Raw genomic sequence first — 27026 nt, forward strand, 5'->3', positions numbered from 1 at the left:
TTAAAAGGCTGCAACGTTTGCTGTCATTAATTTGTCAGTAGCAAGCTAGGGCGGAGGTTTATTACTCCAGATGTACAGTGTTGTGCAGTCCTACTCAGAAGCTTCACTTATTACTATCATTATTACATATTTATTTCGGAAGGTGTATATATTGCTTGACTTACAAAAAAGGATGAAACAACAAAATCATCAGTAAAAAAGTTATAAACTATTTAAAGCATTCAGATAATTAAAATCAACGTAAACAATGCATTAAAACCTGTGTCAACATTCTATGTGCCTGGATAGGCTTGCTTAAAGAAATATGTTTTTATTAGGCTTCAAAGAGAGAGAGAGAGAGAGAGAGAGAGAAGCGAAGGCTCCTTGATGTCAAGATGCAGCCAGTTCCAAAGTATATCACCTGGCACCTCTGCCAATTCTGCAGCTTGAAGAAATCAAGTGGACACATTTGAGGTAAAGCAATCTCACAAGTGAACTGATCCCAGGCTGTTAAGGGCTTTACATACTTATATATCAGTAGGTTGTTGTTTTTATCTACGTGTATATAGAACGCACTAAATATATATAGAACTTACTAAATATCACGTGAGGCGGCAAAAACTATGGATTATATCCAAGGTTAGATCCATTAAAATTAGTGGACATGTCTTACTCAGGTCCACTGATTTCAATGTGTATAACCGACCAAGGCTACAACGCATTTATTCGAGCCTGCGACGATGGCGTAGGACTGCTTACGTAGCGCCCGCGGCCGATGCGGCATTTCGAAGCGGCGCTCCCTCTATTTGCGCCTGCGCCCCAACGCAATTCACGGCGAGGCATTCGAACCGTCAACCGCCCCCCAATTCGAATCTGCATCGCGGCTGGTCCAATGACCATCCCGCAGCCTCTGCAAACGCCGGCTTCCCGGTCCCTGCCCAACCACGTTCTTTGCTCCGCCCACTATCCAATCACAAGCCCGGATGGGTTTGAAAAAGTGGGCGCGCGGTTGCTAGGCGTGATGCACGGGGAGCGGGGGATTTAAAAGAAAGGAAGGAAAAGGCGGGGTTCGGACTCAGGTTTTGCGTTTTCGCAGCCGATTGGTTAGTCCGTTCGCAGGCGGGGCGGGGCTTAGGCTTGAAAGGAAGGCGCTTTCTTTTTGCTGAATTAGAGTTTGAGTGGGAAGGGGCGGGATTAATTGGGACTCCTCCCACTCGCCGTATTGGCGCTTACTACGAATTAGCTACTTGGCGGTAGATCCGCGCTACTCTGCGGCCCCCGAAGATACAGGCGTACCAGCGGAAATGAAAGCGGGTGGTGAGTGCCCATCCCCGGGGCGCCAGGCCCGGGTAGCCTTTGCGGGTGGGTGGGTGCCTTTAAACGGGGCTGCTCCGTAGATCTGGCTGAGCAAACCTGGATGTTCCCTCCATTTTGCTCCAGTGTAAATTGGGGTTTGGGGGTCCAATTAGTAACTAATAATGAATGAGGAGTTGGTCACAATCTCTGGGATTTATCCGTAGCGATTACCTGTGAGCTACTGAGCCAAAATCCTGGTTAGTAGTGCCAGGAAAGTAATGCCCCCTCTCTGCTGAAGGGGGATTTCTCCTATGTAAGCGTTGAAAGAGGTGCAGCCCAAAATACTACTACTAGGGAAGTAAATCCCTTTTACTCTAGTGGTCCGTACTTCTTAGCAGGTTTAACATATGATCGTATGGTTAAAGGCTTCAGTTCTATACTAACGCAGGGTTGGATCAAGACAGCTATGCTTAAAATGGACCCACTGATATATATGACAGGATACTAGTTCCGGGCCTAATTAAGTCCTATTAGTTTTAGAGCTTGATTAGCAGTTCAGTCCTTACTCAGAAATCCTGTTGCATAAGGGAGCCAGCCCTTATTTAGAAGAAAATAAGTGAGGCTTGTTGTTGTTTAGTCGTGTCCGACTCTTCGTGACCCCCTGGACCAGAGCACGCCAGGCACTCCTGTCTTCCACTGCCTCCCGCAGTTTGGTCAAACTCATGTTCCTAGGTTCGAAAACACTATCCAACCATCTCGTCCTCTGTCGTCCCCTTCTCCTTGTGCCCTCCATCTTTCCCAACATCAGGGTCTTTTCCAGGGAGTCTTCTCTTCTCATGGGGTGGCCAAAGTATTGGAGCCTCACCTTCAAAATCTGTCCTTCCAGTGAGCACTCAGGGCTGATTTCCTTCAGAATGGAAGTGAGGCTTAGTTCCAAGTAATTCTCATTCCGGGTTCTAGCCAGCTCGCCCCCTGTCCCATATATATGCATATTATATATGTCTGCCAATTTAGGATAACACTTCATGAATCTGAATTGGCTTCATTTATACTGTACATACTTTCTATTGAGACACCGGAAGTCCTAGGCACATAAATTTTGGAATGATGGATAAAATATGAATGGGGTGGAAAGGTATCTAGGCTAATAGAAAGTGGGGACTGCTAGTTAACTGTTTATCTCAACCTCGCCTTCCATGTGTGAAAGAATTGTCCCCAAATGGCTTCTGTTTTGCTAGCTCAGCTAGTAAAAACTTCAAACTGCTTCAACAGTTCGCGCAGGCTGTGCGTTGCAAAGCAATTTGTTTTTAGGCAGTCTAAGTGGGACCTGCTTCACACGTTCAGGTTTCCTTCCCGACCTTTCTCTCCTGTTTTTGCCCAAAACGAAACCGGGGTTTATTTTTTAAAAAAATGTAAATCTCAAGGAGAGGGCGCCTCGGTAATTTGGGCGGGTGGATTTAAAAAGGAAGCGGAGCCTATAGTGGGGCAGGAGTTGAATGCAGTGGCTGGGGATTGGCTTGAGGCTTTTTCATGTGAATGAAACACAATTGCAGAATACTTCGTGCTTGTTGCGGTCCCTTGGATCCCCCGCATCGGACCCAAAAGCAATGGGTAGTTTTAAAAGCCAGGATTATTATTAGGAGGCAAAAGTGTTGGGGTAGGATATTCTGTCTGAAAATGGTAATCGAAAAATGCCTGGGTTCTTTAAAGCAATTTTAAAGAGAATTGTTCTAATTCTCTTGTGTTTTGTGGGTCAGAAGTACAACATTCTATTTTAATTGGGCAACAGTTTTTACACTTCATAGACAAAAACAACAGATCAATTTTTGTACTGATATTTATGCAGGTTACATGAATAACTTAAAATTGTTATCAAAAAGAAGAGGAAACTTCTATCAACAGCTTCTCTTAAAGTGGATTAGTTTTTTAAATCAATATTTTGCTTTTTGTATAAAAGCATATATCTATTAACTTCATACAGAATTAGGATAGTTTGGCAGGCAAAGTAACCACTTCTGCTTCTACAGGTGGGTGCTACATTTTGACTCCCAATGGTATAATTATGCAATTTTTCTTTGTGCCATTCATACATTCTGCAACATTTTGATTTGCTTGTCTATGGTTATTTACGAAAGTAAGAAATGGCATTACAGTGCCATTCCATGTTTCAGATCCCATTGATTTAAATGGGATGGTGCAAGAGATGCTTGAAGTTGCAATCCTGTATGCACGTATTTATTACATTTATATCCCACATTTTCTCCAAAGAAAGTGCGCAACCTGCAGCCCTCCAGATATTTCTGGACTACAACTCCCACCAGCCCCAGCCAGCATAGCCAGTGATCAGGGGTGATGGGAGGTGTAGTCCAATGACATCTGGAGGGCTGCAGGTTGTGCACCTCTGCTCCAGCGAGATCAAGCTGGCATGCCTGGTTCTCCCTCCCTCCATTTTATCCACATAGCAATTCTGTGAGGTCTGTTAGGCTAAGAAAAGTCACCCAATGTGCTTCATGGCTGAGTGGGGACTAGGAACCCTTGACCCCCAGATATTAGTCCAACACTCTAACCACTACACCACACTATCTCTTAAACCTGGGAGTAACTTCCCTTGAACTCAATGTGGCTTAACTTCTGAGTGAACCTATATAAGACTGCACTGTAATTCTCTTGAGTTGATATCCTTTAAATGTGCAGCACATTCTTAAGCATGTGTGAATGGAGTGATCTACTCTACAAATCACCAGCCAAACAGTTTTGGGGATTACACGTTACTGATATCCCAGGCTAAGAATACTGATCCTTATTTGTCCTAATATCTCACCCTAAACATTTCTACAGCCAGCTGAGTCGATGAAATATGTTGCATTATTAGTAGTAGTATTTATATCCCACCTTTATTTACTGCTTTTATCAACTGGCACAGAGCTGGTGCTCAGTAGCTATTTATGATATTTTGAATCACTATCAGTTTGTACTTGGCTGTATCGTTTGCCACATAATTCTTTTGGTTTTTGCATTATTTATATGTTGTGTTTTAATAGGATTGCAGTGTTTGTAATTTTTAATACTGATGTTGCTGTTTTGAGCTTTGGGCTCAGCACTGTTGTTGGAAAAGCTGAAAACAAATATTAAGTAATTAAACAAAAATCAAAACGTTTCCGCATACAAATCCTCCCAAACGTTTTGCCAAACATTAAGCTAGATTATTAAAACAAGCAACAAACAATACTGGTATATAAAGAGCCATTTAGCACCCTTCCCACAGGGTGGTTTATCATAAATGAACTTGTGTGCATAGAGTCCAGCTGGAACAAGCTGTGATGTGGTCTTTTCTGTCCTCCCTCTTTGCAGGAGAGCACAAAATGTACTGCCAGCCACAGACGTGCTGATTTTTATTCTGATGCATGCCTCTATGTTTGCACCTCTTGTCTGATGAAATACCTTGCGCTTGCTTTAGTGACCCACTGCAGGTGTTCCAGGTGCTTCTCTGTCCCTTCGAAGCGAAGAATGAGGAAGAGACCCAGAGTCCTGACGCTGTTGTGCCTCCCGGAAGATGTTCTGTTTCATGTTCTTAAGGGGCTGCCTGCTGAAGACATCCTTTCCCTCCGAGCTGTAAGTTTAACCCCTGCAGGAATACTACCGTACTTTTCCATCTATTAGATGCCCCCATGTATAAGACACCCCACCCCCCATTTTGGGGGACTCAGTTTTAAGAAAATGAGGGGAGATGGCCCAAAGTTGTTGAGCCTCTCCCCTCACACACCTGTGGGCAGGAAACACTCCCAAGATCATTTCCTGCACGCAGGTAGAGAGTCTTTCCCTCGAGGGAAGTTGCGCTCCAGCCAGTTGGCCAGAGGGCACCTTCCCCATGCCGCTGCACACAGGAAACGATCCAGGGAATGCTTCCCATGCGCAGCAGCATGGGGGGAGCTGTGCGCCGCCAGCCATCGCTCCCGCTCGCAGCGGCATCTCCCTCCCATGCCACTATCCGTGTATTGGATGACCCCAGTTTTTTGACATGATTTTTGCGTCAAAAAAACCTCGTCCAATATATGGAAAAATACCGTAATTTATTTAGCATAGCTTTACAGAATCCTCCCAAGGCAGCATGTGATTAAAATATAATGCTGTCTAACAATAAAATCATTAAAAGACAGGAAAAATGAATCCTAAATGGTCAGCCTGGAGCTGGGGAAGCCTGAGGATCTCCAGATATTGTTGGACTACAGCTCTCATCAGTCCAGACCATTGACCATGCTGGCTGAAGCTGATGGGAGTTGGAGTAAAGCTTTTCCTCCTTCTTCTCTTTCTACAACCAGACTAGTATGGGTGGAGGTTGTTCTCCAGATAACTTGGACCCAAGCCGTTTGGGGCTTTTAACCATTAAAACGAGCCCTTTAAGTTGGTTTAAGAAATCCACTGACAGCCAGTGCAGATGGTACACTATCAATGTTATATGCTCTGGCCACCTGTTATTACTGACACTTGGGTATCTGCATGTTCCCCAAGTAAAGTCTGTTGTGGATTGCTCTGTCTTTTGGAGTCACAGCAAAGTTGAGTCCTCATATTAGGATTTTAACATCTGTTGGGGCTCTGGAGTTATGTAATAGTTTTTTGGAAGCTGGAACGTCTTCAGCTTTCAGGGCTAGATTAGTTCATACTGTAAATTAAGTGTTAATGCTTCGTTTATATGGTGGCGAGGGTCCTATGGGAATATGGTTAACAGCTCACCCTTCACAGGAAGTAACAGAGTTGGAGTGAGGGAGCAATGTTTGCCCACAGCATTGCACAGAGGAGGTTTGATTCCCCCTCCCTACATGCCACAGTCCTGATTGTCTGCCTTCTCCTTTACAGAAAAGACAAGCACATTTTAATGCATGCATTTCACACAGGGGTCGCCAGCCCTTTTAGACCCACAGGCATATTTGGATTTCTGAGTATTTGCACATGCAGTTTCCAGGAAATCCAGTAGAATTAATCTGAGCTTTGAAAAGCACATAGAGCTGGGAGAGAAAGTGGGAAAGAGTGTCATTCTTCCAACTTCCTTTTTTAGTTTTATGAACCTTTCAAGGAAGAAAAAATGTAACAGTCGTCACCACCTAACGAGTTAGGGGGCAGTGGGTGGGAGGGGTGCCAGGGAAAGACTTCAAGGGCACCACTGTGCTCATGGGCACCATGCTGACAGCGCCTGATATATAATATCTAGCTTGGACCTCATTGCTTGAAAATGGAAAGTGTAATGCTGTGCCACCGTCTTTGGGTTAATTGACCGTGAGCAGGGCCATTTTGAAGCCCTTTTGTTGTAATTACCTGCTTGTCTCTCTTCTAGGTTCACTCTCATCTTAAGTACCTTGTAGATAACCATGCTAGTGTTTGGGCCTGTGCAAGTTTTCAAGATGTGTGGCCTTCTCCCAGCAACTTGAAAATGTTTGAAAGGTAACTCCTACGAATTTTAGAAACCTCAAGATTAAGGAGAATTAGATGTTCAAAGATCAGACACTTATTATTTTCAGGGGGTGGTGGTCAACTATTCAGCCATGAACTGCGCTGTTCGAGAGCTCTGTGTGCTTGTCTGCCCTTTAAATCAGAGCCTTAAATTGAGATCTCTTTCTCTGGAAAAAGCAGATATTTCAGCTAATCTTTTTTGCAAACTGCTGGAGTAATGCAAGAAAAGGACCTGAGGAGTGGCACCCTCTGTGTGGAACTTCTTGCCTACCTATATTTTGGAGGCTATTATGTTTTGATGGACAAACACTGCTTTGTATTTCACTGCAAACAGCGTATTGGCATTCATCTATAATACAAAAATGAATCAATCCATTCTCTAGGATACTCTGGTAAAATATGTACTATTGTCTTCGGAGATAGAGGGATTTCTCCCTGCCCCCTACAATGGGTAGAATCCATTTGTTCTTTGAGCGTCTAAGACAAAATACACTGCATCCATCTCTTTGCAGTATAAATACAGTAAATATCTAGTGCTTTCATGTTGTTTAATTGGAGGCTGGGGGTATCATCCTCTTACTGCAGAAGGTCTAATCTTTCTACCTGTATTTTGAGTTTACAGTGAGGAAACATGGAGAGTGCAGCCATACTAAAATCTGCCCCTGCTTTGTCTTATGGGCAGTGGTGATGTGTTGCAGGTTGGATGTCAGTTCACACACACACAAATCAAAGGAAGCTGTGTTGGGCCACATGGAGGAAAAATCCAAGACCTCAGTTGGACAGTACCTTTATTAGGACCAACCAAAATGTCATAAAATAGTGATCAGCCTTGATGTTAACACAAAGGAGGGGAAGACTGAGAACAGATACTTAGCTGGATGTTGTAGAGAGAAGGTGTGTATCAAAATAAAGGTGGCAGACTTGACTGGTCTCTGCCAGGTGCTACTGGTCTCAGATGGACACATACGATTCTGGGTCAAAGAAGCAATGGGCAATCCCTGTCTTTCAAAACACAAATCCAGCAGTTACTCAGATCTCTCACCAGGTTTTACTGAAACTCACTGTCTTTGTTAGGCAGAGAACAGAAGTTGGCACATAAAATGCATTCTCAGGAAGGTTATTTAGCAAGCAGTGGAATAAGTGACAATTGTATCACCAATTTCTGAACTGAATCTAAGCTGTGTTTGGTAAAATCCGGAATTTTCAGAAACCTGTATTCCCCCCCCCCCCATAAAATTATCTATATTTGTACAGGGCTGCAGAAAAGGGTAACTTTGAATCTGCTGTGAAGCTGGGCATTGCCTACCTCTACAATGAAGGCTGTAAGTCATGGGTATACGTGGAAATGCATGCATGGAAAATATTTGGGAGTATGGTGTAACTGCCGCAGGAGGGGGAAGCCTACGCCCCTGCCCCCCCGTTGTTGCTAACGATGGGAGTTGGAATCCAGCCTCTGGAGGGCCACAGGTTCCCCAACAATAAGCTAGAGGGTAAGAAGTTGGCAGTAGGGTTCTGTAGACTTGGCTATATATAGTCCTAAAAGCTGGTCTTGCAATTTTCATATCAAGGGGACTTTCCCTTTCTGTACTGTGTTTGCTAAGAGTTGTTTGGACTTATACAATTTATGGCCACCAGCTTGGATGGTTTAAAAGTGGAGAGAGAAATTCATGGAGGCCAAGGCTATTGAAGGCTACTAGCCCCAACGGCTATGTTCTCCCTCCACTGTTGGAGGCATTGTGTCTCTGAATACCAGTTGCTGGGAACCAGGTGGGCAGAGTAGTGCTGTTGCACTCAGCTCCTGCTTTTGGGCTTTCTATAGGCATCCGGTTTGCTGTAGTGTGAAGAGGCTTCTGGCCTTGATGGGCCATTGACCTGATCCAGCAGGGCTCTTCTTATGTTCTGAATGGCAGCAACACTTGAATAGGTGCCTCTCTTTCCATTTTGACGTTGCCTATTTGCATGGTGTGTTGGTCCTTTACGTGCACTGTTTTACGTACGGTAATTTCGTACATACGTACATGATTTAATTTGTATGCCACCTTTCCACAGTTCAAACCATGCTCAAGGCGGCTTACAACATGGAAAAAGCACATAACCACAGCATAACAAAAGCAGTCATACACAATCATAATAATAATAAATTTTTATTTATACCCTGCCCTCCCCAGCCAAGACCAGGCTCAGGGCGGCTAACAACCAATAATAAAAACAAGTTGATTAAAATACAATTTAAAAGATTAAGATACAACATTAAAACAATTAGGGAACAATCTCATCATAGGAGGAGAAAGGAAAAAGAAAAAGGGGGAGGGAATCAAACTGATTCTGAGCCAAAGGCCAGGTGGAACAACTCTGTCTTACAGGCCCTGCGGAAAGAGATCAGATCCCGCAGGGCCCTGGTCTCAAGAGACAGAGCATTCCACCAGGCTGGAGCCAGTGTTGGAATAAATACAACATTAAAAAATACACATCCAAACTGATTAATTTCCACATAAATCCCAACAAGATCTAAAATAAACAGCCCCACCACAACAAAACACCCAGCCCAACAGCCTGTTTAGCAGTCTCAGCTTTTGTACCTGGAGTCAGTCAGATCCTGCTCTCCCAGGCCAGGTAGAAAAAGGGTTGCAAGGATAGTAGGTCTTCCGACATTTACCGCCAGATTTTCAGCTTGCATAGAGACAGGAGTAGTAGTATAGAGAACAAGCTTTGCTACAATTCATGTTTCAAGAAAACTTTTTCCCTTTCTACTCCTTCAGTATCAGTCTCTGATGAGGGTCGTGCAGAAGTGAATGGGTTAAAAGCATCTCGCTTCTTCAGCCTGGCAGAACGTCTGAACACCTTCGCAGCCCCCTTTGTCTGGCTTTTCATTCGCCCACCTTGGTCTCTGAGTGGAAGCTGCTGTAAAGCTGTGGTCTACGAGAGCCTCAAAGCAGAGTGTCAGCAGCAAAAAGTAAACTGGCTTATTTTGTAGCTTTCAGACTTAGATCTCTCTTTCACCTCAGACTTACCTTAGACTTAAGCTTCTGTTGCAGAGGCAAAGATTAGTCATTCTAGCCAAAGACACAGCATCTTAATTTTCCTGAGTGCTTACTTTCTGAGGGTAGGGGGTGGAGTTTGCAAGCCATACAACTGCATCCTGAGAATATTATTTCCTTTTTTTTAAAAAAAAAGTCATGTTTCTAGCCACTATGAAAATGGCCTGTGAAAATCTGTAAAGCCTAGACAGGGCTCAGTTCAAATATCAGGAAGATATGCATCGTTGGTCCCCACTTTCCATTGGTAGCAGGAAAAAAGCAAACTAACTTGCAGTGCAATCCTGTATATCGTATTTTTCGCTCTATAGGACGCACCCGACCATAGGACGCACCTTGTTTTAGAGGGGGAGAACAAGGGAAAAAAATTCTCCCCCTCTCTGCTCAGTGCCCCTTCAGCGAAGCGGCAGGAGAAACGGAGCCCCTTCCATTTCTCCTCCCGCTTCACTGAAGGGGCGCTGCGCAGCTCTCCCTCTCTGCTGAAGCCAGGAGAGTCTTGCTCCCCTGGCTTCAGCGAAAGGATTTATGCGAAAGGATTTATGCGGAAACTCGCGCTGCGCTCCAAAGGCTTCATGGGCCGACCCCTCTTGGTCTCCAGGCTTCAGCGAAAGCAATGCGAAGCCTCCGGAGCACGGAGGGAGCGCTCCCTCTGCGCTTCAGAGGCTTCGCGTTGCTATCGCTGAAGCCAAGGAGCCTGCATTCGCTCCATAGGACGCACACACATTTCCCCTTCATTTTTGGAGGGGGGAAAGTGCGTCCTATAGAGTGAAAAATACGGTACATCTACTTGGAGAAATAAGACACATGGATTTCAGTGGGGCTAACTCCCAGATAAGTGTGTATATGATTGCATCCTTAAACACTAGCTCTTCCTGCCCATGAACCGTGAACATGCCCCAGTTGCTGCTTCTCCAAATCCCCCCAGGTCCTGCAGTTCTTCTTTCTTTCCTGAGCCAGTTAATAGTTTCCTCTTAATGAAGTCTAGGCACCCCACTGATGCCATGAGGGGCCTCACCCGCTCCTTCCAATTTTCTTTGAGTTGCTCAGACTCTGCATTAGAACTTCTTAAGAACTGATCCTACGTGCTCCCTGAGCAGGCATGCTGTTCCCCTTCATCAGTGTTGGGAGTTTGGTGAACATATTGCAGCGGTGTTCAGAAATAGTCTGGTAAGACTGCTGGTTGAAAGGATAAATAAAACTCAAGGTTTATTACTCATGGCAAACAAAGCCATTCTAAGTATACGTTTTGCTTGTAGCTGATATGGAGCCAAGAAGGTAACACTACCACATGGTAGCTCACACTGAGTGAACTGGAGGAGGAAGAAGGGAGTAAAACCTGAAAGGAAGTGATCTGCTTCACCAACAAGTGGTTACTAAAAGAGTAGGAATTAGTAAGGGAAAAACCTGCTTTCTTTTTGCTGTCCCCCGCTAGTTCAGGTAACTTACTGCAAACATTGTTGCTTGATTCCGCAAAATAGCTCCTTGACTTAAGTGTATTTCTGGATTATTTATTTATTCCATGAAATTTATATGCCATTTGTTTGTAAAAATAAAAAAATAAAAACAGCCTCCAAGCAGTTTGCAAAAAGATAAAAAAATTGCAACCATATTTAAAAACATACGAAAGTTAAAATGCTTAAACAAATCAAAATTACCTTAACTTTCTAAGCATTTGGGTAGGCTTGTGTAAAAAAGAATGTTTTTAGCAGGCACTGAAAAGAGTACAGTGGTACCTCGGGTTACATACGCTTCAGGTTACAGACTCCGCTAACCCAGAAATAGTGCTTCAGGTTAAGAACTTTGCTTCAGGATGAGAACAGAAATCGGGCTCTGGCAGCGCGGCAGCAGCAGGAAGCCCCATTAGCTAAAGTGGTGCTTCAGGTTAAGAACAGTTTCAGGTTAAGTACGGACCTCCGGAACGAATTAAGTACCGTATTTTTCGCTCTATAACACGCACCCGACCATAACACGCACGTAGTTTTAGAGGAGGAAAATCCGTAGGCATGCCACCTGTAGGCATTTCCTCCATAACATGCACAGACATTTCCCCTTACTTTCTAGGAGGAAAAAAGTGAGTGTTATGGTGCAAAAAATACGGTACTTAACCCGAGGTACCACTGTACATTGAAGGCGCCTCCTTGATTTCAATAGGCAGAGTGTTCCCAAGTGCAAGTGCTGCCACCCTTAATGATATATTTATTACAAATATGGGATGGGTATGATGTGGCACCTGTAGTGGTGCCAGTTCCACCGATCAAATGGTTGACTGGGCACATGTTGGGGTAAGGGGATCTGGTAGGCAAACTGATCTCATGTTGTTATGTTACAAAAGTGATGAGTTCAGGGATCCACCAGACTTTGGAAGTTTGAAGGAAAACTTATGTAGGGCAACTTTGAAGATGCTTGCTACTTGGCTTCTCTTTATAACAAATATACCCTTCTCCATTTCTTTTAGGCTCAGAGAGGATCAATTCTGTATTGCCTAGCTAAAGTCCTAAATCTCTTTGAGGTAAGTTCCCTACCCCCATTGTGACTGTTCTACCATGCCAAATTTACCAAATCTATTGTGGGACTTTGTATTTGCAACTACTCAAGCCATGTTAACAGAGTGTCTGTTGATTGCTGTAGCCAGTTGAATCTGTATCTTATTCTTAAATGGTTTTGACTGGTTAAGTTTGTTTTCTTGGTAAACTGATATTTGTTTTTGTCATTTTAGGCGGACAGTGGGTGTGGTGGTGGTGGTGGGATATAAATGGACTATGCAGCCGGAAATGAAAGTGTTGGATCATGATATAAACCATGTTATGTTTACGCTTAGTAAGATCAAATATGAAAGATTAGAACAACCAATTTTGTCTTGTTCCAGACTGGGTTTTTTTAGATATCTTTTCTACAGATAGGAAACACTTGCACAGATAATAAAGAGAGACAATCTTGCACAGTCTCTAAACATAAATGTACTTTTTTCCTCTTCTTTTATGCTTCTGAGGCTACAATCTTAAACCCACTTGCCTGGGACTCAATGAGACTTCTAAGCAGGCACGTATAGGATCACGCTATTGAGTTAAAGCTTGCACAGTGGTTTGGAAGGCAGGAAGCAGGGGCTTCTTGCATTTCCTTGCATGCTGCTCACCAACTTATTTAGGCTGCAGTTTCCCCCGAACTGTAGGCTTCTCAGTTATTGGAATCATTAAACCTTGGAGGGGCTTGCAGCTGAGACCATTATAGAGAATACTGGATCTCAGTGGCTTTGTGTGCGGGCGTAACTGAATAGTTGGGGATAAATAAATGTCACCCTTATTCACAGGATGAAGAGAAAAGAAAAGAAGCTCTAGAAATGTTTGAGAACTCATCGAAGCAGGGATGCTTGCACAGCGCCTACCTCCTCTGGGAAAATAACAGAAAAGCTTCTGTGAGTATATATGACACTAATGTCATACTGGCAGGTAAACAAGGCTTGAAGAGCCAGGCAAAAGATGGTTGTCTTATAGCTGCTGGTAGGAGACAAAAAACTCTACTCAGACAGCTGATGTTGAGAAGAATGGAATGAAGGGAGTAGCAAGGCTTGGTGTAGGGATTTGGATGTTGTTGGGTGCTTGGAAGAACTCTCCCTTTGAGAGCCGATGTGTACATTTGTGGGTGGCTGAGCGTGATGACAACCTTGATAGAATAAAAGTGCATAATCATGGTCTATCTCCCAAGTAAATACTGTATCAGCGCTGAGAAAGTGGTGTGTGTCTTTGGGAGTCCCAGTTTAATTCTGAACAGCCGTCCTCAAATTTGCAAGTACCTCGGTTTTCGAACCTAATCCATTCCAGAAGACCGTTCGAGTTCCGAAACGTTTGAAAACCGAAAACTCAATACGGAAGTCACGTGGCATGTTCGACTTCTGAGGCGTGTTTGAAAACCGAAGCATTTACTTCTGGGTTTACATTGTTCGAAAACCGAAACATTCATCAACGGAAATGTTCGAAAACCGAGGTACCACTGTATAGGAAGTACGAAAGGGAAGATAGTTTGTTAATAACACTAAATATGCAGTATCTTACTTTGCTTCCATTCCTCCTTGTAGATGTCAGACCCTGGTAGATACCTTCAAAGCCTCAGGAAACTCAGGGATTATGCAGCCAAGGGCTCTTGGGAAGCCCAGGTAAGACTGTCACTCCTGAATCTTTGTTTTTCCCCACTTTGTCCAACTGCTTTCAGTGTTGAAGCAGAAGGTACCTGCTGAATCCCTCTTGGCAGAGTATTCCACAATACTGGGTCAATAATACTAAATGCTCTGTTTCTTATTTGCTGTCGCACGAGTCTCGCCAACTTGGGGAATAACACTCCTGCAGATGACCTCTGTGATCCAGCTGGGATATAAGGGTTCAGGCAGCAGTTGAGGTTCAGGTGGTCCCATAATTTATTTTCATTATGAACAGTTAATGCTGATTCTAATGCGGCCACACTTAAAACTCTTTCCCCCTCAGGGCGGATTCGAGATGTGATTGTGCCTGTAGCATGGTGCTGCTCAGTGGGATCCTGAGCCAATGAGCTTACCTGGCACCATTGACTGGGTGGGAGAAGTTTTCTGCTATTTTAATTTCCCACGGTGCTTGTAGTGATGCTATATTGTGTACTTTGGTGGTTTTTTTAAATGGTGCCTGCAGATGGCAGAACGAATGGAAGAACCAAAGCAGGCATTATTAGTTATTGTGGGTCCCCTTAGGACAAGTTATTGTCCCCAGCCCTGCTTTCCCCGAAATATTGAAGATGGTGTCATTAAAATAAGCCAAGTGCATCAACTATTACTTGAATTATTGGTGTCTCAGAAAAAGCAGAACTAGCTCTTTCTGGAGATGAGTTATTTTCCCTCTTGATTTGTGTTCTTTTTCTCTCTGTTACACAGATTGCTCTAGCCAAAGCTTGTGGGAATGGAAACCAACTAGGGCTGGAAACAAAAGCCTCCAATGAGATGGTGTCTCAGCTCTTCCAGGCCTCCCTCCCTCTCAGCAAGCAGAGCATCTTCACTGTTCAGAAGGGAATGAACGAGACAATGAGGTAGAGTCATAGGACAGGCTGAGGGAATTGTTTGCTGAAGCAGAAAAGGCTGCTTGCTAAGTTGTTTTTGCCAGATGCTTGTATTATAGTTCTCCATAGCATGCTGTGCAGAATGCTAGGTTGCTACAGGGTGGGTTTTCTTTTTGGGAATTTAATTGCTCTTTTTTGGGGGCGAAGCACTGCCACCTACAGGAAAAGACACACATGTGAACAAATATATAACTTTTAAAAAAACTAGTAGATATTGAAAGATATTTTAAACTGCTAAAGAGCTGAGTTTACTTCTGTCTGGTTCAACTATGTGTTATACTCAGTGGAAGGAAAGCCGTAAGCTATCTCCCCCTCCCATTGTTTCTGCCCACTACTTTAATGCGCTTACATCAACTATTAGCTAGAGTGGGTGTGGGGAACCTCTGGCCCTCCAGATATTGCTGAACAACAACTCCCAACATCCCTCACCATTAGCCATGCTTGCTGGAGTTGTAGTTGAGCAACATCTAGGGTGCCAGTGGTTCCCCACCCCTGAGCTACAGTGATCTGCTTTTAAAAGAGAATTACTTACGATATAGCATTTAAGCTCTCCAGTTAGTGGTGGTTTGGACCATGCCAATCTGGCATTGTTTTGCTTGCCCCCCCCCCCCATCCCACAACAACACTCTAAATGGCAAAAAGCACTCATAGATTTGATTGAAAACTTACTGTCCTGTAAAAAACTCCTCCAAGCCTAAATATGGATGTTTCTCTTGTTAGTATTGCATTAAAATGTGGCTTCAATCGAGGATCCCAGCATGTTCAATTTTTAGTTATAATTATTTGTAATGAAAGAACATTGTGTTATATCCTAGTTATTTGCATGTGTTTTATTCATCCCGTGTCTTGTTTTCTCTTCTGTCGTATGTTGCTCCCAGCTCCTTTTGGAGGAACAGCAACTCACATATGTAGTTGTAGTTGAATGAAGTTGATAGCTCAGCTATAGTCTGCTTGCTTTTAAATGGCTGCTCCTGTTGTTTAGATACATTCTGATTGACTGGCTGGTAGAAGTGGCCACCATGAAGGATTTCTCAAGCCTCTGTCTCCATATGACAGTGGGGTGTGTGGACCGGTACTTGAAAATAAGACCTGTATCCCGGGCTTGTCTTCAGCTTTTGGGGATTGCTTGCATGGTTATTTGTACACGGTGAGTAACTTGACTATTGGCAGTAGTGATGGCTGGGCTCTTCTTAATGAGGACTGTACCTACAGGACAAAATTATGGTCTGCAAAGTTTTTCTGAAAGTTGTAGCAGTACTAGCTAACAGGGTGGATTTGATTTGATTTATATCAAATCTATTTAAATCACTATTTAAATCACTAGTCAGTAAGATTTGATTTAAATCATTTTTTTTAAATCTTAATATTTACAGCCAGATGAAGGTTTCCTTTTTGGAATAAAATTTCAGAGTAATTTTTACAGTTATATCAAATTACTGATTTGGTTATACTATTAGAAATACATCGACAGATAATTATGGAAATATTGTGAGGTTTAATAAGCTAACTGTTTATATTTGGACAACTTTTCTGCTGTTCTTTACTGGAAGGAGAAAAAAATCATTTCCTTAATAACAATTTCTTTAACTAAAGTAATAACATTATAGCATATGTATCCATGTTTGTTAACTGATGTGGTTAAACATTTTTTTAAAAAAACTTACACTGAGTTTTAGCAGACATGAAATACTTAAAACAAATCCTTATTTCCTGATAAATAGCCTTTGGGCTATAATGTAACTTAAATAGAAAACTATCTTTAGAAAGATTTTTCCTCCAAAAGTATTTTATTTAAAAAATCCAATTTAAAACAAACAAAAAAATCCATTATTTTTTTTTTTTTTTAATTATTGATTTTTATCCACCCTGCTAGCTACAGGGCACTTTTAAAATGTTATTTTTTTAATAACAAAGGAAAAGTGACTTCATCTTCTACCAGAGCTGTATGCGATTTGCAGGCATGGTCACTCCTTCTGAATATATGGAACCTGCTCAATTTCACAATGACAGCTGCTGCTGTTGTTCTCCTACAGGGCAGACTACACTGGGGATGGGTACAATGGAACCATAAGGTGGGGCAGCATGGGTCCTCAGGAAAGACTGGGGTGTGGAAAATGTCACACCCCCCCAGCAAGCACCTGTTGCCCCAAGGGTCATAGGTGAGGTGCTGTCCCTAAGTGATTTTGGGAGATACAGTGGAGATCTCAAATTAACTGATTGGAGTGCCCTGGAAAAATAATGAACTGTGATTAAAAGTTAGAACTGTCCTCCCTTATTGAGCTATGATCGTATCCTTAGTCTGCTTGGTTTAATTTCTCAGTGTGGGGAAAACAATTACTGTGTATTGTTTAGGGCAGCCAAGGCTACTTTGCCCCTCAGAAGCTTAGGAAATCCTTGATCCACCTTGACATGCCTTGTCAACAGTGTGATCTGACTCAGAAACCTGAGAAACTACCCTGATTTGCCTTGTAATTTGGAGACCACACAGAGCTGATGCCCACCACTGGTATTTTGCATTCCTGCTTTGAGATTAAAAGTATTTCTTCACGTTTCCCAGATGCTCTCCAGTGTAACCTTACAAATCAGACCAGCAGATCAGCTTCTACTGGTTTAACTGCTTCTTTAAATAATGTGTGTACACACACAGAAAGAGACTTGTCCATTCTATCTGGCGTTGGATGAGTAAACAGATCCACTATGTGTTTTGGGCCTTGGTGATAATCCATCTTTTGTTACAGTTTTATCAGCAAAGAGATTCTGACAATACGGGAAGCTGTTTGGTTAACAGACAACACATACAAATATGAAGATCTTGTCAGGATGATGGGGGAGATCATTTCTGCCCTGGAAGGAAAGATAAAGGTAAGCTTGTAGAGATGGTGAGAATCTTTATAATCTAGCTGCCATTAATGCAATGCTGACTAAATAAATGCTGGTCTGCTTTTTACCTTGCCTTTTTCGTGAACTACCTTGCAAATTAGGGGATATTCCTCTTGTAATTCTGTATTGCTCCTGGCTTCCTCTTACCTGATATATTCCTGATGGTGATGAAGATGGAAAGCAGATTATCTTGCGGGGTTGAGAGACCACTCGTTCAGCTCACTCATACTGCCCTGTAATTTGAGGGGAGGGACTGAACAAGTCTGAGGTCTGCTCACTAGTTCTCTTGTGGACTGAAATATTGCCTCCCAAGTTTTGGAGAGAACTGCCTCTGCTTGGATGGAGCATTCTCAGTGGTTGTGCCCATGTCCTGAACACTCCTCTGAGGGAGACCTGCTTAGTCCCCTTCCTGGTGGCCTTCTCCTGGCTGGTGAAAGCTTTGCTTACATAGGCCTTTGGCCTCCTGAACTAAGAGTTCATAATTAATAGTTGGCTATTTTTCCATTCTTCCCTTGCTTCTATCTGTTTTGGTACCTGCACCCATATCAATGTGCTCTGGCATACATTTTGGGAATAGTTAGTGTTCATAATGATCCCTTAGCATAAAATGGTGCTGGATCAAGAGGCTTGAGTTGGGGTGGCTGATTGTCTTCCAGCTGACTTTCAACTCTTGATGTACATCTTGGAACGTATAAAGATATGGCAGTGAGTTGATTGATGGTTTATTGTACACATATTTATACCTGAGTCTTCATTGGAAGGTGTAGAACATCATATCCCAAGAGTCTCTCATTGCCCCTCTGCTAGCTTCAGCAACCTTGGTTGAAAGTAGCAGTCAGTCATGGCTACCAGTGCAGCCTCATCCAGCTAGCACTGCATGGAATTCTGCCTACTTCCTCCTTCTTGTTCCCAGTACACCTTTAGATTTCAAAAAGGACACATTTTTCTGTGACATCATGCACCCTTCATTACCTTGCCAACCTGCCAGTTCCGCCTCTATCCACTCTCTGGGGAGAACAGTTCTTTTGCATTGCCAATGTCCCTTAATGGCTAGGTACTTAGCTAGCCGAGCCATGCTGGTTTGTATAAGCTAACCATGAATTCTTTGTCTGGCACAGTTCTGCAGCTTGTATTTTCCCATCGTATCCTAAATATTATCTAAATACTACCATTTATTAGTTTCTAATATTCACTAACAGACTCTGGTACCCAAAACTCTGGTGACAAAAACCCAGTAACCCTCACCTCAAAAATGGGATAGAAATGTAAATAATAAAATGCATGTGACTTTAATAAGAAGTTTGTTTGTTTGCACTGAATAGCCAACCTTTAGCAAAGAGGATGTTCCTGGAACAGTACACCGTGTTGCATAGTTCCTGTGTATGTCTGCCTTAAGTAACCTCTTCTATTCTGCCACTTTTTAAAAGATACCCACTATTCTGGACTACAAGGAAGTGCTGCTGAACATAATCCCATTGGAAAGAAGAACTGTGCATCTCTACAGCTTCATTTGTGAACTTTCACTCTTAAACACAGGCCTTTGCATATACTCTCCTGCCCGTTTGTCTGCAGCGGCCTTGCTGCTGGCCAAAGTATTGCACAAGCAAGGTAACAATCCTGCTGAATTAATTCAGGCACCTTTTGGGGAACAATATCCAGCGAAATAGTCCCATTTTAGCTCTTGTCTGGTTCTCCTGCTGTAGGGGTTGAACTGATTGCAAGGAGGACAGGGAGAGGTTCAGTTTGGAGAGGTGGAAGTGGCTTCTTAGGATCTGGGCAAACAGTTTTCAGTCAAAGAGCTCAGGCAGTGGTCATTGGAGTACTTGGGAGCATAACCGGTTGTCACTATGTTGAATGCTTTCATTTGAGAATTTGGTTAAATAACACACTGTGTTAGGGACCAGTGAGCAATACTGGTTATTTTGTTCATGTCTTTTCTCTCTCTCTCCAGCTCATCCTTGGACAAGCCAGTTATGTGAAGCCACAGGGTTTTCCCTTGAAGAACTGATACCCTGTGCACTGAATATCCACAAAAAATGGTATATACCGTGGGGGGAGTTATAATAGCTTAGTCTTCCTAGCTGTTGCAAAACACTCCTTGGCACGCTTGGAACATGCAGCTTCAATAATATTTGAACTTCCTACAGACAGCATCTGAAGTAATGAGTTGGTCTGATTGCCAGCTCAAGAGTGTGCTTTCCTTGGGGCACTTAAAAAGTGTGTGTAGTGTTCACAGCTGGGGTGGGGGGCTTAGAAAGTTTTATCCTCAGCCTGGCCCACCCAGGCCACAAAAGCATCTTCTGCTCTCCTAGATTTGCATAGGATATGAACGACTCTCCTTACTGCAGGCTTGTACAGTTCTTCGTTAAGAAGGGAATGAAGCAGATAGTAAAGGGTTAACTCCTCATTCCCCTCTGTTTCCTCCTGCACCAGCTGATGCCTCCTCTCATCACATCCTCAGCTGTGTCAACAACATACATTTTAGTCTTCCACTTAGGAGGGAGGGACTGGAGCCCAGAGGTTAAGGTACATGTTTTTGCATGCAGAACCGTGTCCAGATTTCCTCTTTGGCTTCTCTGATTAGAAGTACCTGAAGCTGGTCTGTATTCCTGAAGTGGAGGGCAAGTGCAAGCTGCAGATGGAGGGCTCAGGTGTAAAAACAGGCTGGTTTGCAGGAAAGGGGGAGTAGCTAATTGCTTAAGCAAGCACAAGGCTCAAAACCGGGGTTTAGAGGACTGAAAATGTTGCACGCAGACAGACCCATAATGATAGCATTGCTATCATAATTATTTGCATCTTTCAGTTTATTACCCACCATTTACCAGCAGCTCCCAGGGTGGGTTGCAAAAACTGGAAATAATTCTAAATACAGTTAAAAGAAATTACAGTGACAGGAATAGGGTGGTGAGTCCTGAAAACTTCTATTGGGCATCAAAGACCAGGGATGTGATGACAAAGCTAATCAGGCTGAAACCAATGCTTTCTGTCTAAGGAAAGCCATAGATATTTCTTCTAATTACCCTCCGTAGGCTCTGCTTAAGCCTTTTTGCTGCCAATGTGAGTGCTGGAAAGCTCTCCCAGAAGACAAGTTGGGTTGCTGACACTTCCTATTTTCAGTGCCCACAGAATAAAATATAAAATGGTGATCTGGGAGCAAGGCTGTCAGTAGTACAATTGGAGTCTGAAGCCAGGTTTGGAAACCTAAAGGGAAACTTCAGTAGCCATTGGTTCTGTTGTAATGCTTGGTGGTTCTGTTAAATTTATCCAGTGACTCTAAACAAGGGGTGTACTTACCATCTCTCCCTCTGTCTCCCAGTTTCCATGAGGATGTCCCAAAAGATTATAGGCAGGTGTCCCTTACTGCTGTGAAACAACGATTTGAAGATGAGCGCTATGAAGAAATTGGCAAAGAAGAGGTAGAGTCACTTTTGAGGGGAAAGAGAAAGGGAGAGTCCCAGTGTATCTGAACTCTCCAGGACTGCATTTTATAGGATTGTACTGTAAATCTATAAGGAAATGGAGCACAGTAAAATGTGTTAGATGGGTAGCACCAAGTCTGGTGGAGTCATAGGCTGCCCACCTTCTGGAGCGGAACCCCTTGGTGACAAAGATGATCTTCTGGGGAAATGTTCTATGCAAATTTGTGTTGAAAATTTTTCAGTCTGCATTGGAAAACTTTCTGATGTGCTAGCAAGTGATCTAGTTCAGCATGCTTATTTTACTAGCATTTAGCAGGCAAAGTTAAAAACGATTAAGCTGGCACACTTTCCCTAATACTGTGTTTGTAGTTAGCATCCATTTATTCATTGTTACTAATAAACTTGTAAGGGACGCGGGTGGCGCTGTGGGTAAAACCTCAGCGCCTAGGACTTGCCGATCGCATGGTCGGCGGTTCGAATCCCCGTGGCGGGGTGCGCTCCCGTCGTTCGGTCCCAGCGCCTGCCAACCTAGCAGTTCGAAAGCATCCCCGGGTGCAAGTAGATAAATAGGGACCGCTTACCAGCGGGAAGGTAAATGGCGTTCCGTGTGCTGCGCTGGCTCGCCAGATGCAGCTTGTCACGCTGGCCATGTGACCCGGAAGTGTCTGTGGACAGCGCTGGCTCCCGGCCTATAGAGTGAGATGAGCGCACAACCCTAGAGTCTGGCAAGACTGGCCCGTACGGGCAGGGGTACCTTTACCTTTTACTAATAAACTTATAAAATGGATTTTTCCCCCCATGGAAAAATCACTGGAAAATATTCTTCCCATCACTTCCCATTACCAAAACAGAAATGGAGAAGTTGCTTCTTGCTGGACAGGGAACTAGGAAAAAACCCTTCTCTGGTTGGCAGCCATTATATGCAGCAAGCAAAGCACTTTTGCTGACAGCCGCTGTTTTAATACTCCCACAATGCCTCTGGGGTCCTTGGAGTGATGCTGTGCTGGGGCCCTGGAGACACTGTGGAGAATTATAATGGTGTATTCTTATTGGTGGCTGATTGTTGAATTCATAACTATTTAAAAATATAGTTAATCTGCAAGTTACTAGAACCTCTATATTAGTGTAGATAAAGTGTTAGATTACGAGTGTCCTGATCTCCATTCAAGCCATGAAACTCACTGGGTGACTAGGCCAGTCAGTGACTGGCAGACTAACCTACACCACAGGATTGTTGTGAGGAATAAAATGGGAAGAGAACTGTATATCTTTTCCTAGGAGGAAAAACGTGATGTCCACATAATGATAAATAAATTTAAATTTCCTTCAGTAAGCCATCTAATATTTAAGAACTTAATAAAAACTACCATTCACCAATAAAAAGCAATGCCATTTTTTAATATTTTCCTTTTACAGACCTGATCCAAAGTAGGTTCATTGGAAACCTGCCCTTAACTTGCAGACTCGCTGCTTAAAACTTAACATTTCCATCCACAAAACCTCTTGTTGAACTTATTATAGCCTCATTCGTATCCATATTTGTGTGGAACTAAGTGCAGTTGAGCTCAATGGATTTACTTTCAAGTAAAGATGTGCAAGAGTGCACTTGTAAGTAGTACTTTAGAGAAGAGTGGTATGGGGTTTCTTTGCTTTTTTTTTTTTTTGTTGGGGAGGGTGACTGGGGCAAAATCCAGAAAACTACTATGGCATCAGTGGATGAGTTTTAAGAGCATGTGTGACTGTAACTATGCTGTCTCACTGAGCTCACTTGTCTTAGGTGATGAATTACAGCCAGCTCTGCTCGCTGCTAGGAGTGAAACATGAAGATCCAGAGCCCGACTCCTTGTACATGAACACAGTGGAAACATTTCTCACTTCTCCATCAGGAAAGAGAACTAAAAGGCAAGTCTGGTCCCTCTGTTTTACCTGGATGGGATGGGGTATTCACTGACTACTAGACAAGTCCTCTGGCATTTGTAACCTTGTACAAACTGGAGTATTGGCTTCTACCACCCTTAGCATGGATCTCAGCTGCTACTCTGCATTGCTCATCTATTGGGTGGAGAGCATACGGCCCTCCAGATGTTGCTGGACTCCACCTCTACCTAACTCAATATGTCTACACTGACTGGCAGAAGCTCCTCTGGTAGTTACAGCCAAGGAGCTTTTTTAACCCTTCCTAGAGTTGCCATCCAAAGCCATGTGGTCTACCACTGTGTTAACTGTACTGCCCTCTTGCAAGCCATCAGTGCTGGGCAGCTCAGCAAACAGCTGAAAATGCATCTTCCTAGCTTTCCAGGTCCAGCCAAGAAAAGGTTCCATGTGTCAAATAACTAGCTGGCTATAGATAGTGCTCAAAATGGGTGGTGGTGGTTTTGTTTACTATTAGACTAGGCTTGGTTGTGCTTAATGGAAAGGACTGGAATGGTTTTATGATTGCTTGAAAAGAAGTAGGGTAGCATAACACTCAACTTTGAGCACTGACTGTGGAAAAGCTGATCCAAGGCCCCATTTTCTCTCCCCCTTTTAAGAGTATTTTATTAATGGTCATAGATACTCTTTCCACAGGAGAAGAGAAGACAGCATCCAAGAAGACAGGGGAAGCTTTGTAACGACACCAACAGCTGAACTGTCCAACCAGGAGGAGAGCCTTCTAGACAACTTCCTGGACTGGAGCTTGGATTCCTGCTCTGGCTATGAAGGAGATCAAGAAAGTGAAGGAGAGAAGGAGGGAGATGGTAAGGTTATTTTGGAAGGTGGCATGTCATTTGGGGGTATTACCATCTGACATTTGGGGTGGGTGGGGGTTGAATTTAGGCACACAATCAAGCAGTGGAATAGTAATACTTGAGACAATGTTTGAATGCTTTGCTTCAGAAACAAAACCTTGCTCGACATAGAAAACTGGCATATTGGTTGAAAAGCATTTAGCCCTGCTAAGCTAATTTCATGTGTGAGAAGAATTTTTTTTAGGGGGGGTGTTTGAGGGGAACAGTTGGATATGCAACCTTTACCTGCATTGGTACAGAGGATGGTGGTAGAATTCACACCCAATTATTTTGATTTTGTCAATTGATCAAAGATAGGTAGAATAGGGTACTGTTTTGTTTTATCAAAGCTAAACATTAGCGTTTTACTGCAAGAGGGTAAACTTTGACAGAATTAAAGCAAAAAAAGTGGCCACTTAAAGTGCACTACAAAGATTAGTCTTGATTTTTTTTCAGTAGGGTTTATTTAACCAACTTTTCTGTATAGTTACAGCTCCAAGCGGAGTTCTGGATGTAACTGTGGTCTGTACGGGCCCCGAAGAACACTGCTATGGCTGTTGTGAAGACTCCAGTGATGAAGAGAGCATTGCCAAAGAGGGATCTACATTTGACCTAAATAATTATGACCCACCAGGTGCTGGGAAGGGATGGCTAATGCACCACAGCCAACCAAAGGGCACCATTGAAGCCAGCTCTGGCTATTCTTCTGTCAACAGTACCAGCCCTACTTCCACTATAGATTGCAACTTTGGAGCATCTCCAAAAGCTACCTCAGGGCAGCCTCTGGGCCCTGCCAAGAACAAAGGCGGATCTCCTCATGACTCAAAATTATGTTTACACTCCAGCAGAAGGCAAGCAAAACGGAAAAATGTGGCTGAGTACAATGAAGAAGAAAAGATGAACTTGGGCTTCTTAAGCCTCTGATGTCCTGGTGCTGTTTACTTTAACAACAAACAGGTGCAAACATGGTTGAAGGCTGCACTGTACATGGTGGCTCATGAGGTGCATTGCCTTGGTCTCACTGAATGTTTACCTAAAGAATTTCCCCCAAGACTTGTTGCTGTTGTCTTCCCCACATATTATCCTGTGGCCAAAACAAGATTCAGGCACTAGCAGGCATAATTGTGGCATTTCCCCTGCAGAATATGGCCCGCAAAAAGTCTTCCTTTCCCCTCTTCCCTTCTGTTCCATGTAAACTATGTCTGCCCATGACATGATCAAGCATTCTTTACTAAGGTTCAGTGTCATTCTTGGCTCTGCTCTAATGCCTTTCTTCCGTATCCCAAGAGGTGGATACTTCCCTGTTAGTGGTGTTGAGCTTGGCCCATCTGAGGCCTTTGTTGCCTGTGAAGTATTTGGTCTGACAGTTGAGATCTGCACTGCCTCTTCATTGCTTCTGCTACTTCAAAGCAGCTGCATCTACTGTAGTTTACTAAGAAGCAAAGTGATCCTGTTTACCAATGAATTGTTTTAAGGCTGGGGGCTATTTTTGCCCTTCTGTGCATATTAAGCAATATAGTGGCTTTTGTGAGCTAGCGGCAAACAGCTACCTGTGGGAGATGTAATATGTTCTAATAATTTGGTTAAGTGTCCTATATTTTTTATTTTTCTCTTTATTTTCCTCTCAATATTCTTTCTCCTTTCCCTTTTTTCTGTTGTTATCTGCTCCTTTATACTAGGCCCCTTTGATTTCTAAATTGTTAAGGTTCTACCTCTGCTATAATTGCAGTGGTGCTTGAAAAATTATTGCAACACAGAAGTTTGATGATGGAAATTAATTTTACTTGAATTAACTGTTACCACTTCAGTTGTCCCATTGTCCGTAAAAGCTCATTTGTTTCATGGGATCTATGGATTGAAAGCTGATCACACTAAAAGTCTGAAGCCAATAGCTTGGACATGTGGACTTGAATGTTCTTCCATTAGACTGAGCCACCTCCATGTGCAAAACTTTGAAATGGTGCCTGCAACCCTCTGCGACAATTGTACTGGTATTAAGGATTTTGAACAGAGACGCAAAATAAGGTTTGGCTTCCTTCTTTCAATTATGCCTCCTTAGAATGTATACCCAGGTACAAAACTTGTGTGTTTGGAATTAACTACATGAATCTGAAAAACACTGGACAGGCTTAAATGATTTCTTTCTTTCTTTCTTTTTTTCTTTCTTCAGAAGGTAATGTCAATGACAGTTCATGTTGGCTAGTGATGTTTTTTTATAAAAAACAATTTTTAAAAAATATAACAGACTCCTGACTTTATTCAGTGGACAGAGAGTTCTCTGAGGTGTTTAATAAAAACTACAAGAGGATCTCCATAGATGAGACTGTCTTATCACCGGCAAAGGAGAAGCTACTGTATATGATAAATTTGCTTATTGATCCGCACCTCTTGGAAACATAGCAGGTGGATAGCAAGGAGACACAGGACACATTTATTTACTCAGTAAGGTTTGTTAGCTGCCCATCAGAATTCAGTATCTTAAGGTATGCTGCATCAGATAAAATCAGTTTAAAAGCTGGAAGAAATTACCTGCACAGAAGCTGCTTAGCACAAGGTATGTTTTGAGTACCAGAAGTGATCTTTGTTCAAAGTCCTTCTATACCCAAATCCATTCCTGGTTGCCCTAAGCTTTGTTATTTCAGCAACCTGATTTGGGGGGGGGGGGGGGCATGGGGATTTTGTTGCTAAACTGCCATCAAAATATGGGGTATTATGCTGATCCACCAGCAAATCTCCCAGAGATGTACGACTCCAGATCTGCCCACTTGACTTAGGCTGTGGTTTTGGTGAGAGTGAAGGCTCACATTACAGAATTCTCTTAAGGTGGTACCCGTCTCCCCACTTTTAAAGTAAAATTGAAATATACTCAGAGTCGCAAAGTGATTTCATGCTCTTTATTCAGCTCATAGTGGTGAGGAGGAATGAATAAATGTCCCCTCACAGTATCTGCTTTATATACATTATTTACACAATGGGCTGCACATGATTGGCTAATTCTGGAATTCTACTGTAAGCCAATCAGGTTGTGGATTCACTTCTATCTGGAGCAGGATTGGGTGGTTCCTGCCAACCAATCATACTGCTGCATTGTTCTAGGACCAATCAGACTGCTGCATTCTGAATCCTAT

At 43.1% G+C, this 27026-nt stretch overlaps 1 protein-coding gene across 2 annotated transcripts; it reads left to right on the forward strand.

The window, feature by feature from the left end:
* The first annotated feature begins 1105 nt into the window (after positions 1 to 1105).
* CCNF (cyclin F) lies at positions 1106 to 26140 on the forward strand. 2 transcript variants are annotated; one of them, XM_080981961.1, is made up of 18 exons: positions 1106 to 1296; positions 3122 to 3302; positions 4733 to 4887; positions 6605 to 6711; positions 7975 to 8042; positions 9480 to 9673; positions 12211 to 12264; positions 13063 to 13167; positions 13828 to 13905; positions 14650 to 14801; positions 15814 to 15978; positions 17570 to 17693; positions 19139 to 19319; positions 19663 to 19750; positions 21028 to 21127; positions 22908 to 23032; positions 23699 to 23868; positions 24386 to 26140. In XM_080981961.1, exons 3-18 carry the CDS (start codon positions 4783 to 4785, stop codon positions 24820 to 24822), a joined length of 2253 nt encoding a protein of 750 aa, XP_080838087.1. In that variant the 5' UTR covers positions 1106 to 1296; positions 3122 to 3302; positions 4733 to 4782; the 3' UTR covers positions 24823 to 26140. The 2 variants fall into 2 exon arrangements, with proteins under 2 accessions (XP_080838087.1, XP_080838086.1); XM_080981960.1 differs by lacking the exon at positions 3122 to 3302.
* The last annotated feature ends 886 nt before the right edge of the window (positions 26141 to 27026 follow it).

This window comes from Podarcis pityusensis (assembly GCF_964106645.2).
Source record: "Podarcis pityusensis genome assembly, chromosome: 14".
Taxonomy (NCBI): domain Eukaryota; kingdom Metazoa; phylum Chordata; class Lepidosauria; order Squamata; family Lacertidae; genus Podarcis; species Podarcis pityusensis.